The sequence below is a fragment of the Dama dama genome, chromosome 18 (genome assembly GCF_033118175.1).
Source record: "Dama dama isolate Ldn47 chromosome 18, ASM3311817v1, whole genome shotgun sequence".
NCBI lineage: Eukaryota > Metazoa > Chordata > Mammalia > Artiodactyla > Cervidae > Dama > Dama dama.
The window spans coordinates 23,794,969-23,816,489 of NC_083698.1; the positions used below are offsets into that span (position 1 = coordinate 23,794,969).

General features: G+C 40.5%; 1 protein-coding gene across 2 annotated transcripts in view; it reads left to right on the plus strand.

Annotated features, from left to right (window-relative positions):
* The first annotated feature begins 2,796 nt into the window (after positions 1 to 2,796).
* The window catches only part of TSPAN13 (tetraspanin 13), a 34,356-nt gene continuing 15,631 nt past the window's right edge, over positions 2,797 to 21,521 (plus strand). Inside the window, exon 1 of one of the 2 annotated variants that reach the window (XM_061165020.1) lies at positions 2,797 to 3,077. In XM_061165020.1, coding sequence (XP_061021003.1) covers positions 3,015 to 3,077 — 63 coding nt within the window. In that variant the 5' untranslated portion in view covers positions 2,797 to 3,014. Of the gene's footprint in view, positions 3,078 to 4,809; positions 4,966 to 21,521 lie in introns of those variants that run through there. The other variant, XM_061165019.1, reaches the window with a different exon arrangement.

Genomic DNA, 21,521 nt, shown 5'->3' on the forward strand with positions numbered 1-21,521 from the left:
CCATTCTCCCTCAGACTCTCTTCCCATCCAGGCTGTGTGGCAGTCTTCTTTCCGTAGTGGTTTAGTCGCTAAGTTGTGTCCAATTCTTACAATCCCATGGACTGCAGCCTGCCAGGCTCCTCTGTCCATGGGATTCTCCAGGCAAGAATACTGGAGTGGGTTGCCACTTCCTTCTCCAGTGGATCTTCCTGACGCAGGGATGGAACCCGTGTTTCCTGCATTGCAGGCAGTCTCCTGATTGCAGGCAGATTCTTTACTGGCTGAGTCACCAGGAAAGCCCCTAATAGCTAGTCCCTAAGAGTGAAAGCTGTGGCTTCCACGGTGGCTCAGATGATAAAGTGTCTGCATGCAATGTGGGAGACCCAGGTTCGATCCCTGGGTTGGGAAGTTTCCCTGGAGAAGGAAGGGGCGACCCACTCCGACAGGGGAGCCTGGTGGCTATACAGTCCACGGGGTCACAGAGAGTCGGACATGACTGAGTGACTTTACACTCAAGACTCAAAGCACTGTGGGATTTTTCCTTCCTAAGAATGTCTTATTACTTCCTGGATTTCGTTCCCTTTAAATGTCTTTGGTTCTTCATTTCTATGAGAATTTCTTTTTCTAATCGAGGTAAAATTGGTATATAACATTATGTATGTTTCTGGTGTATAGCATTATAATTCTACAACCATATACACTACAAAGTGATCTTTACTGAAAGTCTAATTACCATCCATCATCGTACAATTAATACTGGTCACCCTCTTTGCCCACCTTCCCACTCCATTCCTCTCTGGTAATCACCAATCAGTCCTCTGTATCTGTGAGTTTATTTTTGTTGTTGTTGTTTGTTTTCATCTGTTCATTTGCTTGGTTTCCTGGTAGGTTTTCTTCTTTTTTTCTTTTTTAAACTATTTTGTAGCTTTTCTAGCTCATTCTTGTTAGGATGAGATCATCTGAAATTTCTACACCCAAATTCTAAGAAATCCCACCATGTTCACTTGTTTTCTTTTCCAATTTGCAGTCTTTTGTTTTCTCTCTTAAAGGCCACAGCTCTAAGAGCACTCCTACACTTGCAGCTCTTGCCTGGTTTCGGTAACTGCTCCCTTAGATTGCCCCTCAGACTTAAGGGGAATTGTGACTGCTTGCTCCTGCTAGCTCTGAGCTGTTTCAACATCCTGTTTTGGCTTCCTTTAACCTTGTCCATATTTTTCAAAACAGTCTCTTTATTAAACTCTTCTCAGTCATTGAAATGAGTCATCTCCTTCCTATTGGACTCCTGATTGAAAGGGGACATTCCTACAAAAAAAAAAAAAAAAGATTGAACCCACAGGGAGACAATAAAGAGTAATACGAAGAAAGCATAGAGTTGTCAAAGTTGGTTGAGTGATGTTCAAGTGGTAGCAATGTTGTCACTAATGAGAAGAGGAAGAATACATCTCCCCACTAATTCTTTTTCTTAAATGAGCGTCTAAAATGGAAAGTTGAGCTACCAAGTTTTACTTGGGCTTGAGGGTCATTTTCCAGATTAAAATTTTAAAAAAGCTGGAACTCTTTTGGGGTATATACAAAAGGTTAATATGGAATAATACCAGGGCTAAAGAATTAATGTGACTTTCTTGGTGAAGTGAGGTCTGGGGAGGTTAAGAGAGGTTAGAAGAGGAAGCAGATAATTCCAAGAAGACAAATTATCTTTTTATCAGCAACTTTTATTTAATGTAAACAGTATCATTTGCTATCACATCATTTACTCAGCATGAACTCTTAGGTTTCATATAAATATCTGATTATTTCTCTGTAAGATCATTTTCTGGTAGAAGGCACCATGAAATAACCAAACCTTTGTTTGCTTACCTTAGTGCCTGAAATGTAGTAGGTATTCAAAAACTGTTAGATATACCAATACTAGCTGACATTTATTGAGTCCTTACTTACAGTGCCAGAAACTGTGCAAAAAGTGTTTGACATACTGTTAATATTCCAAGTTACATGCGAGGAATTTGAAGATCCATTATGCATTTCCATAGCAGAGGCTCAAAGTGATGATGAATTGACAGAAGTGGAGACTGTCATTTAAAATTTTTCAGTTATTTGTGGAGGAAACCGCACTGCACCCCCCCCCCCAACTTATTGAAAGGCAGGATTGGAAGTAAAACAAAAACAAAAAAAAACCCCACCTCTTGATTTTCTGTTTTTTATACATGTATTCATAAAGTTCATTAGCATTTTTGCAAATCCCTGTAGGATACATCTAACCTGACAAGAGTCACAATTATGGGTCATATATCTATTTTCTAAGAAAAGCAGATATTTCATCTTTCCTTTTAGTCTTTTATTTCCTCCCTTTCATTTTCCCCACTTCATTTTTCTCGTTGAAGTCGTTCACATTTTTTCATTCATTGCTTCATTCCTTCCTTTCTTCCTTCATTCAAACAAGGCCAGGTGCTTAATTTTAAAATCTCATTCAAAATGGTGCCACGTCACCCCCTGGGGCCAAGAACCGGGAGGTGCTGTCATCTTCCTCCCTGCCAGCGTGGATCTCCGCGGAGCCCCGCCCTCTTCTCCTCACCTGCTCCCCAGGAACCGCGGCGAAGTCGCCGTCACGCTCCGGCCTCCCGCACCCTCCCCCACGGCCTCCGCCCCTGCCCCCCTCTCCCAGGGGCCGCCCCGCCCCTCCCCTCCTGGATCCCAGCTAGCTGAGCGCATTTATTTGCATATTTCTACCTTTGTTCCCCGCCGGCGGCCAATCAGGGCGCGGGACGAGGCGAGGGGGGGATCTGGGCGGGGCGAGGCGGGGGGAACTGGGCGGGGCTCGGGCTCAGGCTCCCAATGCTGCGGCCGCAGGTTCCGGAGCGGGTTGGAGCCGCCGCGGGCGCGCTGCGCACTGCAGCCCCAGCCCAATCCTTGGGCTCCACACCCGCAGCCCGGCTGCGGCCTCGCCTTGGCTAGGCCCTGAAGGCAAGGACAAAGAGGCTGTCGGGAGGCTCCCCTGGAGCCAGATTTTACCTGCCGTTGGAACCACAGGCTTCAAGATGGTTTGCGGGGGCTTCGCGTGTTCCAAGAACTGCCTGTGCGCGCTCAACCTACTCTACACAGTGAGTATCCCGAGCCCGTTTCTCTTCTCCTGGGGGCTTTGCACCTGCTCGGGTGCTTCGTGGCCACTTCATCCGGCCCCCTCTTCCCATTTTCCCACGCTCTGCTGCGCGCCCCCGGCCTCGCCATCGGTCTCCGCCGGGGACCAGGAGCCGGCGACTGTCGCAGTCTCTTCCTTTCATTGTGAAGCCGCCGTCTTTCTGGCTCGGTGGCCGCGTGTCCCTGCCCCATTGCTCTACCCCGCCCCCTCATCCACCGCCTTGTTTTTCAGTCATTTGACCAGACCTCTCCACTTTGCCACCCTCATTATCCCTTCCGCATCTCGCTCTTGGCTCCCAAAACCCTCTGGGGGCAAATTTGGAGGCGAGAGAGCAGCCTGGGATTTGAGGACAGCTTTGCAAAAATAGCGTGATCAGAAAGTGACAAGGCGGCTTATGGATGGTGTACGTCGTGTTCAGCTCTGCGTGTGCCTGTGATTTTCATTGGGGCCACCGAGTAGGTTCACAGGATATCCGCAGCTTCCGAAGTTTGTTTCGTCCTTAAAGGAATGTCTTTGGGGGAGATGGTGGGGGGAGGGGAAGAGGGGTAGTTCTGCTCATACCTGATGCTTTTTCCATGTGTTTCCCGCCCCCTACCCCGTTACCAATATCCTAGCTCCATTTTAAGCGAAAGCCTCCGGTAAATAAGCGAGCCTCCACCCAAGTTGTTCTTTCCCTGCCAACCAGCTTGGGCTTTTTAGTTTTAACCCTGTATCTTTGTAATTTTTGAGGGGCAATTCTGGTTGAACAGGAGGATGGGAGAGGAGGTTGCCATTTATCGAGTTAACTCCCACGTCCCAGATGTTACCTACCCGATTTCGTTCCTTTTTCTGACAATCATCCGAGGCAAAGGGCCTTGTGTAAATTTTATACGTAAGGTGATAGACGAGAAAGGACACTAATAAGTTTACAGAGTTGGTAGTTGGAGAGTCAGGAGTGGAAACCAGGCTGTGGGATCCAGATCTTTCTGCAGGCTTCTTTACCAGGCGAGAGAAACTTAGACTTCTGTCGTCATGTCTCTATCATAGTCGTGCTCCCTTCTATAAATACACCTGGCGTTTTTTGCAGCACCCACCCTGAAAACAAACCCAGCTCCTCTTCATTAGCTGAGAGCTAGGCCATCTGTGTAAGCTTAGGTTACATCCTCAGAGTGGGGAGGCTGCCTTGTGGTCACCAATAGGAGAGTGAGCTGGGTCATTTGCCTATTATTGTTCCTGTGTATGTGAACGTGATTGCAAAGCTTTGACAATAAGACATAAACAAACATGTTAAATAAACATAAAAGGGGTAAAGCATGTTTTTCCAGCTAGTTTGTGTGTGTCTTAGTAGGAATTTAATCAACATGTCACTAATGATAAACTTGGGAAAAATTCTGGAACACCTGGTGATTCAGCTTCTTGTAATTGGAGATCCATGTCAAGTTTCAGATCAGAATCCATCTTTGTGTTCCCTGAAGCATGCCTATCACTTTGATTGTTTATTAAGTAAATAAATTCTGATCCGTTCTCCAGGTGTTTTCTTTTATTAGCCTGAATGGCCTGCTTAGAACTTCACATTCCCCACTTTATGCTCTTGACTTCTGCCCCCTCCCCCGCATGATTTAGTCACCTGTTCACCAGATATTTAACTTTATAATATCTGCTTACACACAGTAGAATAGCTACATACTTAACTGATTGAGGGGGTCTATATAGATTAATGTGCCATATATATGTGTGTGTGTGTGTGTGTGTGTGTGTGTGTGTGTGTATGCTTCTCCAAAGGCAAATTATTATTAAATCTAGTTCTCTTGCTTTCCAGATATGTCATTTCTAGCTGTATCTACTGTGGTATCAGGGGAGCAAGGAGAAAGGTAATTCTGAAGGAACATACTAAGACTTTTATGTGTGTGTGCGCTTCATCTCTCAGTCACGTCTGACTCTTTGCGACCCCATGGGCCGCAGCCTGCCAGTCTCCATGGGGACTCTCTAGGCAAGAATACTAGAGTGGGTTGCTGTGCCCTCCTCCAGGGGATCTTCCCAACCCAGGGATTGAACCCAGGTCTCCCACATTGCAGGTGGATTCTTTACCAACTAAGCCACCATGGAAGCCGTAAGACTTTCGTATCTGTCCAACCTTCAAAGTGCATTGACCTTCAAAGTGCATTCTGTTGTTTTTTAATAGCTATGCAGTAAAACATAGTTAATTGGGAATTCACAGGACTGTACAAATGGTTAGCTTTTTAAATCTAAGGCTTTTTAGAGGAAGGATATTTCTTGAATTAATGTCTACTGCTTATAAACTGAACAAATTTAGATGAGTTCGGCAATTTAAATTGGAAACAAATGAAAGGTTAACCTTAAACCAAGTCTTAAATAGATGCTGAAAATGTACCCCTGCTATTATTTAGATTCTGTATCTTTCCTGGTCTCTCCTCATCATTTTAAAATGGGGCATGTGAAGTGGTTGGGGACAGGGTAAAGTCTGAAGACTTGGGAGACATTTGTTTTTAAGACATAAAGAGGAGGACCCCTTATAGGTTTCAGTTCCACCTGGATTACTGCTTCTGGAATAAACTCAAAGTTGTGGGATTAGGTCTGAGATCATTTCTAAGAGTGTTGTTGAAGCCTACGTTGCATGTGGAAGTGGCAAGTGTAAAGACCACAGCCTGTTTTGAGAGTCATCACTCTTGAAGTATTTTCTTCAGGAACTTAGGACTCAATCAGCCTATTTACTTGTCCATTGCAGTTTACATGTGCAGGTGGCCTGCTAATTGCTTTGAGACTAGAACAGAACTGGTGATCAGTCCGAAAAGCCTGTCCTTAAATTGGTTGGATGGAACATCCTCTTAACTTGTCATGGACTTTTGATCACTAGCCAAAGGTGTGGTTGATTTTTGTTGTTTATGGTTTGGTTGTTTCAATTAATAGAATCCCTTGTACTGAACTTCCCAGGTGGCTTCTGCCAATGCAGGAGACACAAGAGATGCAGGATTGATCCCTGGGATGGGAAGATCCCCTGGAGAAGGGAATGGCAACCCACTCCAGTATTCTTGCCTGGGAAATCCCTTTTACAGAGGAGCCTGGCCGGCTATAGTCCATGCGGTGGCAAAAGTTACGACTACTACATATAACTAAGTGCATCTACACACATGCTTGTACTGAACAGTTTTACATTAGTGTAGTGAATATCAAGTTTATAGATACAGGAGGAAAGGCAGGGGTTTCTTCATGTACCTTCATGGTGTCATATGAGTGACTTGCTCTAGAACTTTCTACATTTGAAGAAGCAATGTTTCTTCACTCACCAGATACATATTGAGTGTCTGCTGTGTGCTGGGCATTGTTTTCTGTCTAGGAATACAGCAGTGAGCCGAATGGCTTTGAAATAAGCATGCCTTATGAAGCCTCTTTTTCATTCACTGTCTTCTCTACGTATGATCTCAAGAGTTTTCTTCAGTCAATAAACATTTTCCCATTGTGTGTATTCTGCTGAGAACTGTAGGAAATAATAAACACACACAAAGGCAATTACCTACTCAGTGAAGACAAGATCTAGTTAGGATTTATGAGGTGGGAACATGAATGCTATGTAAAGGAAGGGCTGACTTTAGGAGCCATAAAATTTAGGACTAAGAGAGATCCTTGTGGGTTAGAGAAAGTATGATTGACTTGGGGAAGTGTGGAGATAACTCAGGTCTTTTTGATAATGTTCAGGATATCGATACAAGTGAAAACTGCTTCAGGAAAATGGTCTATTTTATTTTTAATAGTTTATTTTAAAATAATTTTGATTGAAAATATTTTGATAAAAAAGTGAAAAATAGCTTTTAAAAATTATTCCTAGGTTTTTGGTGGGGAATTTTAGGAAGTATGAGGTAAGTGTTATCTTAAAATATGTAACATTTTGAAGATTTATATCTCCTGTTTCTCAAGCAGAGAAGAAAAGACTTCTAGGAATTGGACTGCTGGTTATAATATGTGTGTGTGTGTAAGAATAGTTTTAATTAAGAATGTAAGAACAGAAAATAACCTGTAGTCTTTAAACGAGAAAGGTCATTTCAAAAGTTTCAGTTTTGTTTCTTATTCTATATTTGTTCTCCTAAAATCTTTCTAAGTTTGTTTCTACTGATATTTTTTGCAGTATTTTTCTTTTCCCCCAATACCTTGGGTTGCTTTGGGGAAAAAAACCTCTGTGCAGTCAAAAATTATACCTGTTCACATCCATTATAAGACATATGTTTATTTCCATTTTAAGTGTCTCTGAAATTGAAATTGTCTTAAAATAGGTAAAACATAGCAGATAAAAGACGTATATTTGGACAGTCTATGGAGAGAAGAACTAGATTCAGGAAGAGAACCTAAGTTTGAATTTCAACTTTACAGCTTGCTTGGAATTTAACTTCAGGCAAATGTCTCCATGAGTTTTTCATTTATAGACTGGTGGATGATATTTTTCATTTTTCCCTCAAGGAGTTTTTAGGATAAAATGAGAGGATGTGGGAGACAAGAGTTCCTACCCTCAAAATAGTAATACTAATCCTTCAGTTGTAAGGAAAAAAATGGCTGAGGTATGGTGAGTATAAACATGGAATGTCTTATCTGTACATTATTTTGAGTCCTATTCTGGTCATTGGGGACTAGAAAAGTATAATTTTTTTTCAATCTGTGCTCTAAAATAAAGGAAAAAACACTAGTACTTCATCCAAAGAAAAAAATCTACTTACTGTAATTGCCTTCAAATTATTGTATTTGCTATTTTTCAAAATTCTGGTTATTTTTCAAATTATTCTTAATATTTTAACATGCAGGTAGGTTTATGTTATTTCTCGGCACTTGTTCAAACTACTGAGTGGATTTAAAATATGTAAGTGGTTGCTGAATATTTACTTGGATTTTGAATTTAAAATGATTCACTATTTACAGAACCTGGAATTTTCACATGATGCTGTTGAGCTGGTATTTATAATTGGCCTTTGTGCCAAATATGTCTGTGAAATTTCCCAACTTTTGATTTTAAAATAGAGGACCAAAAGTTGCCATTTATGTCCTTTCTCACTTGAAATGAGGTTATTTTCTTTCACCAAGTTTAACAAGGTAATTAAGAGGCTTTTTACAAAGAAAGAAAATTTATTTAGGGAATAGTTGTATTTCGGCCTACTTTTGAAAAGTGAGTTTTGAACATCTCAGTGGTTTAATTTTCATGCAGTTTTAGGTAGTTTAAAAGTGGGCCATCATCACCTCAAACACATTTGAATTACTGGTGAAGACAGGCTAGGGTTAGTTCGCCTTCCTTCATGCCCTGTTTCATCTGAATTGATCCTCCATATTTTCTTGTCACTGAACAATGAATAATCCAAACCTACTTGTAATAATGGATGAAAACTCTTAGAGAATAAACCCAAATTCCTTAGCATGTTGTTCAGCATCGTTCACCATGTGCGTCTCTTCATGTATTTTGGCCACAGAGGTTTTCCCAGACATTTCGTCCTCTGTTGCCTGTCGTTGCTGATCCTCTGCTCTTGACCTGGCATACCTTGCTCTGTCTTTGTAAAGTTACCGAAAGCCTCCTGTTTCTTTAGTCTGAAGGAACTGTTTCCTTAACTTTTCACTTGGGAGCTGTAACACTTGAGTGCTACCCCAGACTAATTTAATCAGGATTCAGAGCGAGGGAGGAGGCATGTCATTTTTTTGGTTAGAAAACCCTGTTTTAAAGCTTTCTAGCTAATTCTAAATGACAGTGAGGGCTGAGAGTTAAGTGTTGTAAGATTTTATTTTACTTTGTCCTTTCTGTTGAACCACACTAATGCTCCATACTGTGGATAATTTGTGTTTGTTTTTTCCCCAGCTGTAGTTGGCAGAGATCATGGTGTTCTCTATATTGCATCCTTCAGTTCCTGACATTGTTTTCTTTTAACAGAGAGCTTATACTCTAAATAACTTCTTGAATTGAATTTGCAGAACTGGCTTCTCCCTTTTCACCAGAGGTAAAGCATACCGAATGAAAACTTGCATAAACATGGCAATTTGATCAAAATCAAATTTAGAAGACAAGCAAATATTTTAAGACGTGAAAATTAGCATTGGGTTAAAAATAATAAATATGAATTACTTTTATCAGTCTACTGCAGAATCTGTTTCTTGAAATACTGTTTTCTTCTTCTCCCATTGTTGGTCAAAATCTATATGTCTGAGGTTTTTCTTGTCACCTTTCCCCTGAACAAATCAACTTCCTGTGAAATTATGTTATAGTCATAGTTGTCTAGGGCTCATTATATTATTAGTCTAATACAGTATATTATTAATCTAATATAAAGTATTATTAGATAAAGCCAAATAATTTTTCTTTTATCTATTCCAATAATATTAATTGAGCATTGGCAACAGTGAGCAAAACAAACCAAACTGTCCTACCTTCATGGATCTTACATTTGAAGGGGAAGATAGATGATAAGCAAAGAAGTAAATGTTAGACATCATCAAAGTCAAAGTGTTAGTTGCTCAGTCATGTCTGACTCTTTGAGAACCCCTGGACTGTAGCCCACCAGGCTCCTCTGTCCATGGGATTCTCCAGGCAAGAACACTGGAGTGGGTTGCCATGTCCTCCTCCAGGGGATCTTCCTGGCCCAGGGATCAAACCCTCATCTCTTATGTCTCCTGCATTGGCAGTGGGTTCTTTACCACAAGTGCCAGCTGGGAAAAGAAGGTTAAAAAAAACAAAACAAGTGCTATGGAGAAAAATAGAGTAAGAAGGATGAAGCACGAATTTGGGGGCGAGTGTGGTGGGTAGAGGAGGATGAAGGCATATTTTTATATATGGTGGTCAGAATTGGCCTTCTCTGGAAGACACCAGTGGAATAGAAACTTGAAGGAGATGACCAGACATCTGGAAAAAGTTGGTTGAAGGAATGACTTTGAAAAGATCCTGAAGGAATATTTCTCATGTATGCAAGGGACAGAGGAGTCTACTAGGGCTGGGACAGAGCGAGCAAGGCGGGGGTAGAGTGGTGAAAGCTGAGTCAGAGAGCTTCTGGACCCAGATTGAAGGATTTGAGCTTTTACACCAAGGGAAATGGGGAGCCATTGGTGGCTTCGGGCCTGGTTTTCATTTAAAAGTTTGTCTGGCTCCTGAATCGAGAACAGATTATAGATGACAAATGTGGAAACCGTGAGACCACATGTGAGGCTATTGCAGTAATTTAAGCAAAGATGATGAAGGTTTGGACTCATAAGATAGCAATGGAAGTAAGAGAGAGAGTCAGATTTTGAAGGTGGTGCCAATATAATTTCCTGATGGATGAGCTTGGGGTGAGAGAGAGGCCAGTCGAGCAACTGACTGGCTGAATCTGCTATTAACAGGAATGGGGAGACTGCAGTTGGACAGGCTTTGGAAGGCAAGTAAGGGGTTCAATATCGGATATGATGCCAGTCAGATACCCGGGTAGAGATGTCAGATAGCAGGTAGACTAATAATGATGGAGTTCAGGGGAGAGGAATAGCTGGAGGTTTAAACTCAGCAAGTCATCATTGTAGAGAGTAGTATTTAGCATTGCTTCTGGATGAAATCAGCCAGTTAGGGAGGCGAGGTAGAGAAGGGTAGTGATCCATGAATTGAACCAAGGACTCTGTTACAGTGACAGTTTTGGGAGCTGAGCAGCCAGCAGAGGAGTCTGAGAAGGAATGGTTGGTTAGGTAGGAGGAAAACCTGGTCGAGGCAGGTGTCTTAGAAGCCAAGTGCACGTTGTTTTAAAGAGCCAGAGTTGAGCGTCTGTGTCCGATGCTGCTCAGACATGATTCTTTTTTTTTTCCAGACATGATTCTTAAGTTGATCAATGAAGAAGTCATTGAAAAAAGCCAATTCATGTTAAGACTGTATGCCCCTCAAAAATAAGGACCATGTCCCAATTACTTCTGCCTTGCTGAATGCACAGCACCGCCTTGGCATATGGTTGGCATCTGGTGTATTGAATGGAGGAGTCAGTGCAGGGCTGTTTTGCCCATAACTCTGCTTTTTGTCTCCCAGAACCGTACTGAAGAAGGAGGATGTAGGTTGTGGGGGAAACTGTTGGTGGCTGTGAGAGCTACTTTAAACCAGTTATCTTTGGAAGATGGCAAGTCAGGATCCCTTACTTTTGAATCTCTTTATGTAATTTCTTCCCAGCAGATAACATATATGCTATCCGTTTTGTGCCGTGTAAGTGTAAAGCAGTCTGCTTGGCACCAAGGAGAACATAGAGAAGAAAAACGTGACAAAAGGCACGTCAGCCTTCGTTGTGTCATTTGAGGAATGAAAATGAAACAAAGAATTGAGGTCCTGGCTTTAGCACTAAATGTCTGGATATTGCAAAATGCTTAAGATTTAGCTAAGTATTATGCAATATCCAGACTATTTATAGAATTTTCAAATCTGTGTCCAGATGTTTGGCATCAGAGAAATACATGCTCAGTCATCACAAAATTGTTCTTCAGTTGCCCACATTAGGCAGAAGTTCAGAGGGAGAGTTCAGTGTCAAGTGTAATCCCTCATTCTGACTATTGAAGCGTGGAGAGGGAGGGTTTCTGGGGCCTTAGTTTTCATTTATCTGTGGATGCCACGTTACATTTTGGTGGTATAGCCCCTTTAAATCTTATTACCACTTTAAGTTTCTTACCGTCCACTATCATCTCGACTTCTCTCTTGCTCTAGTGCTGACAGAACATTTTTGAATAATTGAGCTACAGAGTTGCATCCAGTTTTTTCAAAGGTCCTACATTCCTCTTTCATCCTCAGAGTAATTCACTTATCCTGATAGAATTTGGATGCTTAAAAAAATGTAGGGGGTCTAGAAATGATTCAGGTCTCTCTTTGCATCTTGTTTCTACAGTGTGGTGGGTATTTGATGAAAGAGTGAAACTCTTTTATAGATTATATAGAGAATAATAATCTGGAAGATCATTAAGCTAGATTTCTTCCTCCCAACTGTTGATTAGATTTGGCAGTAAGCATCTCTAGCACATAATAAGCGAGCTCGTGAGCTCTTTAGGACAGCAGAATATTTTGAGTACCTCTTCTGTACCAGGCGCTTAGCCAGGTGCTAGGAGTATCAGGTCACCATGTGCTATGTCTGTATGGCCCTCAAAGTGGAGAGGACTCATTAGAAGAATGCAAAGTATGGCTGGAGGTGGGGAGTAGTGGCTAATGAATTACCTGTAGACATCCAGACCCTTCACACCCTTGTATTTGTCAGTCTGGGTGTGTGTGCTCAGGTGCTCTGTCTGACTCTTGTGACCCCGTGGACTGTAGCCCGCCAGGCTTCTCTGTCCATGGGATTCTCCAGGCAAGAATACTGCAGTGGGTTGCCATGTCTGCTTCCAGGGGTTCTTCTCAACGCAGGAATTGAACCCTCATCTCCTGTGTCTCCTGCATTGCAGACAGATTCTCTATTTCTGAGCCACTGAGGAAGCCCTCAGTTAGCCTGGGATTTGGACTTTATTTTGAGATTAGAAACAAAAAATAGTTAGCATGGGAATGACCTGATCTCATTGGCTTATCTACTCTTAGGAGTAGAGTCCAGAGGCAGGTAACAGAAACCCAGCTACTCTGCTTCATATAATAATTAAGCTTTATTGTCTTCATGTAGCAAGACGTCTAGAAGTAGGTAGTCTAGAGCCAGTGTACAGTGTAAGCATGTTATCAATGTCCCAGTCTTCCTCTGTCATTCTGCCCTACCATCCTTGGGGTGTGACCTTCTTCCTTGTCACCCAATTACATTTGCAACTTTTGGTATAAGGTTTTGTTCCATGCTGGAAAAAGGATGATGCTGTAAAATGCTTTTCCTTATAAAGCTGTATGTGTGAGAGAGAACAGTTCTGTTGAGGTATTAACGGAATACAATAAGCTGCATGTATTTCAAGTATAAATGAGATAAAGTTGTGACACACACATGACCTGTCAACCCTTCATCACATTCAAGACTTTGCACATAGCCCCCCAAATTTCCTTATCCTCCTTTGTAATCCCTCTTTTCTGTTGCATAACCTTTGGTCCCAATTTACAGGCAACCACTGACCTGCTCAGCAGTAAAATTGAGGCTGGAGTTCAGGCCTGGGGAGTGTGTGAGCGGGAGGAAGATGGCCTAGGACATTTCTTTGGCTCACTGATTCCCTTCTTGTTTGGTCCCAAGAGGAACCAGTTTCAGAGAGGTCTTTTAGGCTTAAAGGGAGTACTCACAATCGCTTCTCGGCCTTTTGGCTAAGATCAAGTGTAGGGAATATTCATATTTTTTTTAAAAGCCTTGACAAAGTGAAGGATTTAGAGTTAGTTTAGGTTGGGAAGGTGGTCACAGTAGGGAATGTAGACAGTCACTGCAAGTTTACAAGTATTAAAAAGTTATAATAAACACTTGCAAGATGAAGCTTGTATTAGGCTGAATTCTCTATAAGTTGTAAATGAACTTAATGTGTTTGCAGGATAGTACAAACTCCTAAAAGGATATAATTGGGAAATTCAGTGATTAGATCATCAAGTATGGCTGGATCAAGGGGCTCAAAAAAGGTCAGAACTCTTGCCCCTTCTGTCCACTTCTCAGCCCAGCTTGCGCCTCTGCATAGATTCTTTTTTGAGGCCAGAACTTTCCATGTACAAGACAAGCCATTGGCAGAATCAATTTTAATTGTCCTTACTTTTCTCTTTCAGTATCCCTGTATTATCATATGGGACATACTAGTTAACCATGTTGGTTTCTGGGCCCAATCCGTGGACCAACTACTGTGAGCAGGAGGATGGGTAACCGTGACTGCTACTAGCACTGGCTGGAGAGGACCAGTGAGATACGAGGATTAAGAGTTTTATAAGAAATGTATGTGCTGGTTGTAAAAGCCCCATGTGTCCCCTACAGAGATCCTTTGTCCTCTGAGCAGGAGTTTGCCTGAATCTTCTTAAATTCTAGAATGCTCTAGCAACTTCGTCATCATTTGAAAGGCTTACTCTAGAAGGAAATGGCAACCCACTCCAGTGTTCTTGCCTGGAGAATCCCATAGACAGAGGAGCCTAGTGGGCCATGGTCCATGGTATTGCAAGGAGTCGGACACGGCTGGGTGACTAACAGTTTCAGTGGTTTAATGCCTCAGCACCTACTTAAACTAGATGATAAAGAACATTTTGCACGACATTTTTTTCCTTTCTTCTGGAGTGGCGCTGTTTGTTATTGATCCAAAAAAGTGCACGAATGCATGTGTATTAGTTTTAAGCAATTTTATTTGCTAGAATGATCTGAGATGAGGACTCTTTATCCTGGGTAGAATTTTTTGCTCCCCTACTCCAGGCAGTGCGCTGTGAACTTGTATATGAATGTCAGCACATGTGACAAATTCTCCAGGTTGGGTAAAAGAAAAATAAGCACAAAATTAGTAAGCCAGGATTTGGTAGTTAACTAATAGCAAAGCGGTATGAGTGAGGACCTTACTATTGGTTTATAACTGTGCAACCAGCTCTGCTAGGGAGTAAGTTAAGGACATGCTAATCAAACCCATATCAATCTGGCTATGAAGCAAGACCTACAATTTCTTATGCATTATAATATTGTCTTTGCTGTTATATCTCAGTGTTAAAAATGACCTATATTGCTGTGATGACCTATGATATAGGCACTATGTCATAGTGCCTCTTTATATGTCCGGTAGGCACTGTGATATAGTCCTACCGGGATAAAAATATTGCATCAAATGGGAAGTTTGCCCCAGTTCTGCCTCTGTCACCGAGCTTGTCATTTTGCTACTCGGATTATTCGCCTGTAAAATGAACAGACTTGGTTAAGGTCACTGGCCAGATAACTGCCACTGACTCCCTCCTTCATCAAAATCTATCCATTTGTGCACTAGAAGTTTTGCCACGACCTCCTTTTTTAAGCATTTGCTTTGGAAAGCAATGCCAGTTGTAGACACTTTTATAATCTTGCCTTGGTGTGGCCTGCCATTTTAGCTTTTTTACTCTCTTAAAAGCTTTCCTTGTATATTCACTTTTCTTTGTTTTAAAGAGAAAACAGGAAAGGTTGGCGCTTCCTGCTCATAAAAAAAAATCACTGTCAACAAGTTAACAGATCCGTAATTTGTTTTTATCAGCCTTCTGTCTCCCAAAGGAAGGAAACTATTTGTCATAGGTCTAAATTTACTTTCTATTACAATTGATCTCATAAGGAAACTGTTGTTACTATTAAACAAAAAATTCTTGCAGTTTCTTTGTCTACCAGGTTCTAGTGACAAATAGGCTTTTTAATTATACATTTAGAAGTAGTTTTATGGGAATCAATAATTTTTATATCACTCATTTGGTAGACTTTTACATAATCCCATTCTCTTCAAAATTACAAACCAACCGTAACATGCAATTACTACTACGCAGAAATAAATTGTTTCCTTATTATCTTTAAAAGGCTCCTTCTTAGTGAAAGTTAGATACACTGGTAATCAAATCTAATTAGATGCATATCATAAATTTTATGTGTTATTTCTAATTTAAACGATTAATTATGAGGACTTGAGGGATTTTTGCTATAATGTGTTGGAGGCTACAGTCGCACACACAAGAAAACATTTATGTTGTTCTCAATTTTTTAATTAAAAAAACCATATTTTGGGGATTTATCAGAAAATTGAGTCACTTAAATAAGTTTATATTTGGACAGTTTCATCTTTGTAGTAATAAATGACAGATGTGTTTTAGATTGGATAGTTAAATCTAAGTGCTCTTCCATGTTACAAATGAGAATGTATATTTGTGTGTGTGTGTGTGTGTGGGTGCACGCGTGTGCCTTTAGGATATGGGTACCTAAGGGAAATGATAGGTGGTATCAAGTTTCACATGTGTGTCTACCCAAGTGTGATAGACAAGTAAAGATTCAGCAAAGGGCTGCCTGCTGCCTTCACTTCTGTACCACCTTCACTTGCAAGGCTTCCTTTTTCCTAAATGGCAGCACATTGTAGGGGAGGATGTGGACAGTACCTGGAGATGCACAGATGGGAATTGATGTGAAATATTTAAGATAAATGAGACTATCTTGATATAAGTAGCTGTGTTTGGGGAATAGTGTGAATGAAGTCTGGATGAGGCAAGTTGGACCAACTTACAGAAGAAAGCAAAGCAGAAGAATTTAGTTTTAGTGTTCCAGTAAGAAGGGGGCTGTTACATCTTCAAGCTACTTTTAATTAGGAAATGTTTCATATGCACAGAAAATAATATGGTATACTCTCCTGAGCCCAACAGACTGATTTAACAAAGTTAGTATTTGGCTCTGTCTCTTTCTCCTTTTTAAATTCTTCTTTGAATTTGTTACAATATTGCTTCCACTTTATGTTTTGGGTTTTTGGCTATGAGGCATGTGCAAGCTGAGCTCCCTGACCACCAAGGATGAAACCTGTACTCGCTGCATTGGAAAAAGAAGTCTTAACCACTGAACCACCAAGGAATTCCCTCTTTCTTTTTAAGAGGCTAAAAGCTATAGTACAGTTAAAGGCCCACTCTCCATTCCCTTTCCCAGCCCTCACCAAAAGTACTTACTACCTTTCATTTGTTGATTGGCCTTTTGGATTCTTCTTCAGTGAACTGTCTCTTATTACCTTTGACCACTTTTCAATGTGCTTATTGTTTTTTTTTTTAAATTGATTTGTAGGTGTTCTTTAATATATGTGTGTGTGCTATAAATATCCTCTAGTCCTAGGCATATCCTACATTTGTCTGTTTTTTTATCCTATAGAATTTGCAGTTTTAATGTGATTTCTAGTTTGGTAGGTAAGAACAAGGATTCATATCCCACTTTTGTGTCTTCCTTGCTGTGTAACCTTGGGCTACTTTCTTAACATCTCTGTGCACAACTTTCCCCACCTGGAAAAGGGAGCAGTAGTACTACATCCCTCTTAGTGTTGTGAAGATTGTGGATGTCTGTGTTAGTCACTCACTCGTGTCTGACTCTTTGCAATGACATGGGCTATGGCCCACCAGGCTCCTGTCCATGGGATTCTCCAGGCAAGAATACTGGAGTGGGTTGCCATTCCTTTCTCCAGGAGAGCTTCCCAACCCGGGGATTGAACTCAGGTCTCCTGCATTCCAGGCAGATTCTTTACCATCTGAGCCATGAGGGAAGCCCACTAGTTAGTAAATGTAAAACATTTTGAATACTTCTTGTATATAGTAAATGCCATATTTGTATTATATGTGCTTTTGGGCAGTCTTGTTTAAGAAGTTTTCTTTAACTCCAAAGGCAAAACACTATTCTGTACTTTCTCCCTGCCAAAGTTTAAGTTTTGCTTTTTAGATATAGGCTTTAAAGCTATGGTGTGAGGTAGGGATTCCTACTATTATTTTTCAAAATGGGAAAGTAATTGTGAAAAAGCTGTTAATTAAAGACTACTATTTCCATATTGATTTAGAATTCCATATCTCTTCAAGTCTGCATTGTTGTTTGTTTAATTACTTGATTTTAATTACCAAACTATTATAATAAATTCTGATATTTGTTTGGATTATTTTTAACTTCTTTAGTCCTTTTAGTTTTGTTTGTATATTTAAATTTACTGATTAAAATAGATCCAAAAACTGTAGAGTCAAGCTCAGGTTTTGCAGAGCATGGTAAAAGCAATAACAAAGGTAAAATTTGGGACAGTTAAATGTAGCCATTGACAAAGATTGGTTTGCCATTAGAAGCTTTTCTTATGCACTGTGCTAGTGATACTGTAGCTGGGCTGAGAAAAAATGCAGCAGCCACAGCCTTTGTCCTTAGTCTTAAAAATGTTCCTAGCTCTTTGATGACATTTATTCTTCCCTGTAACTTGATGGATCATGGTATAAATGATCTAAAATCCAGTGAGACTTTGACTAGAAATAGATGAAATTTGTAGACTAAATAGGTGAATTGGTGCTTTATTATAATGAGTGTTGCCAACTGTGAACATACATCTCTTCATTTAATTTGGGTCTTTTTCATGTTCATCAACTCATTTCACAGTTTTCTCCATGAACATCTTTTAATACTTCTATTTAGATTTGTTTATGTTGTTGTTGTTCTTCTTCAGTCACCAATTGTGTCCGACTCTTCACGACCCCTGTGAATTGCAACACCCTAGGTTTCCCTGTTTGTTTGTATGTACCTTATATTTTGGGAACGTATTACAAATTGCATTTAAAGAAAGTCATTAAAAGATTTGGGGGTGCATCAGCGTGTTGTTGATTTTTGTGATAGTGATCCTATTTCTAGCAGCTTTTCTGGTTCTTACTAATTTTAATAGTATTTACAGTCTTTTGGGTTTCCTGTATAGATATTCCCATTAATTTGAATAACCATAGCTGTGTTTATCCTTCATCTTTGTGCCATGTTCACTCTTAAACATAGTTATCTAAGACCTCTACCCCGGTGCTCAAGAGAAGTGGAGATGGCTGGCACCACCCTTGTCTTACTCCTGAATTTTGAAAGAAATGTTTCTCAGGTTTTTCCACTGAGTATGATTTTTACTTTGGTTTTCTGATAACTTTTCTTTTCAGGTAAGGAAATTTGGAGGAACTTACTCTTGTTCTTTTTCTTAAAAAACAAACCCAGAGGGATCGGGTAGAGAGGGAGGTGGGAGGGGGGATCGGGATGGGGAATACATGTAAATCCATGGCTGATTCATGTCAGTGCATGACAAAAACCACTACAATATTGTAAAGTAATTAACCTCCAACTAATAAAAATAAATGAAAAAAAAAATTTGTTGAAGGCATGTCAGTTTTTTCTTTTTTAATGAAGTTTTACTTATCCTTCCTATGGTAGTTTCACTTCTTTCTGCTTTCTTTAGATTTGCTCTGTCTGGCTCTTTTTTAAGTCTGCATTTTTAAATAGAGTTTTGTTTTTCCCATATTGTTTTTATTCCTTCTTTTATTTATTTAGGTAGTTTAAATGTTTGAATTTTAATCTCATTCAGTTGGTCCTATTACCCCAAGTTCTTTGGAGCTCTAATTCTTTGTCTTTTGCTGTGTCTGTTGCATCTCTTGTGGTAGATTTTTTTTCTTACATGTTTTGTGAATTTTGATTGACAACAAATTTTTTATTTTTTCTTTGGGAATGGTGTGAGGACTGAGATTCAAAAGTGTCCCTCCTGAGTCATTTTGAATTTTGCTTCCTTGACTTTCCTCTTCTAAATGCCATCACTGCCGGTGATCAGCTTTCATGTGAATGGCTGGGCTTGAAGATTCCTGCGTTCCTGGATAATGTACATTTAGCCTCCAAACGTGGGCATGATAGGCTTGGAGTTTCTGTTTCTTGCAGATTTTGAAGAGGTTCAAAAATCTTTACTGTCTTCCTGAGGGTGGTGGTGTGATTTTTCTGTGACCTTTTATACTAAAAATACAGTGCTCTGGAGGTCTAGACAAACATGGGTCTTAGTTCCACTTCTCATGTCTGCCTGGTTTAAAACCCAAGTCCTTCCCCTTTAGTGATGTTCTGATCTGGGAATTTCTTTCCACTTTCTCATTGGCCCCATTGTGCCAGTTGTATGCTTGCTACTCTGATTTTCAGTTCTCCTTTCCTTTCTGGCCTGTGGAAAATTCCCATAGTTTCTCAGCAGTCAGCTATATATTTAAATAAAATGTGAAGTCTTTTTTCAATATTTTAAATTATGTGTAGCAGGAAGGATTCAGCTCTGTGTGTAACTCAGTTGCCCAGGTTCCCAGAACCTTCTGTGGTTGGCTGATACTCCTCTCTCATCAAGGTGCACATCCTCATCCTTAGAACCTGTGACTATGTGACCTTATATAACAAAAGAGGCTTTGAAGATGTGATTAAATTAAGCAGCTTGAGATGGAGTGATTATTCTAGATTACTTGGGGGAGCCCTATGTAATCACAGAGGTCCGTATAAGAGGGATATAGGTGGCTTATACTCAAAGAGTGTGATATATTTAGAGAAGCAAGTTTGTTGCAGTCTGAGAAATTTGAAGATTACAGCACAGCTGGCTTTGAAGATGGAGGAAGAGAATATACAGGCCAGGGAGTTCAGGTGACCTCTAGAATCCCTGCCTCTCGAGCTTCTCTGATGCTTGACCTCTCACCTTTGACCTTGTGTTGACCTTTGATGCTGATGTGTGTTTTTATGGTTTCTTTCTTTCTTTTTTCTTTCCTTTTCTCCTTTTGTGCTGCCACATTGGTTTTGCTAGAACGACTGCTGAAGAGGAAATATTTAAACTTGCATCTGAATATAGAAAAATCTTTTTTTTTTTTTAGAACTTCGTAAGATAGCTACTTGATCTTGTGATTTCCATTCTTTGTCTTCAGAGCAAACCTACTAGCACGTACCGTGTGGTGTTTTTATTTCTGTGAACACACAGCCCGTTCATTTCTAGGCTTCGTTTCTCTGTGTGCTTCGTTTTAAAGACAAGTTTGAAGCAATAGTGAAATAAAAGATGTCACTAAAAAAAAAATCTGGAAAAGGCAAAGAAACGGATTCTTCCCTAGAGATTCCAGAAGGAACGAAGTGTTACTGACACCAGTATTTTAGCTTAGTAAGACCCATGTTGGACTTCTGACCTCTAGAATTATGAGTGCGCTTTTGTGGTGTTTTAAGCCACTAAGCTTGTGCTAATTTGTTAAAGCAATAATAGGAAACTGATATAGCCTCTCAAATGTTTCTGAAGGAGAGGTGCCTAGTGTCAGTGATGAAGATAGACTAAAACTATATTAAAGATACAGCGGAGCGAACTTGGTGAGGAATATTCTTGACAGAGAGGTCCATAGAAAACTTCTGAGGTGGTGCAGTGGTAAAGAATCCGCCTGCCAATGCAGGAGATGTAGGACACACAGGTTCGATCCCTGGTTTGGAAAGATACCCTGGAGAAGGGAATGGTTACCCACTCCAGTATTCTTGCCTGGAGAATCCCATAGACAGAGGAGCTTGAAGGGCTACAGTCCATGGGGTTGCAAAGAGTCAGACATGACTGACCACACATCTGGGGAAAAAAAAAAAACAGAGCAGAGATGCTTGTGAATGTTCTAGCTAATGTTTTCAGTAACCACATAATGCCTAGTCTGGGAGTTAGAACTTCTTATGGAAGTGATAAAGTGCTCTACCTGCCACCCCCCACCCCCCCTCCTTGGATAGCTGAGAGAGCAGAGAACAGTTTTCTCCTATTGCTAAAATGCTGCTGTTTTAAATAAAGGATTTGGTTTGTTGGGAGGGTCCTGACAGGGATGGCTAAATACTTCACTCCAGCTCTGCGGGTGGGGATTATGTTAGTGATAAAATATCAGGTAGATTTCTTTAACAGATGTTCCTGACTTGCTTGTTTCCAAATGTGTGAATTGTTTTGTGTGTGCTGTGTGTCCTGCTGTGACAAATGACCACAAACACGGTGGCTTAAAAACAAAAGATTTATTCTAACAGTTCAAGCGGCCAGATATTTAAAGTCAAGTTGTTGACAGGATTGCACG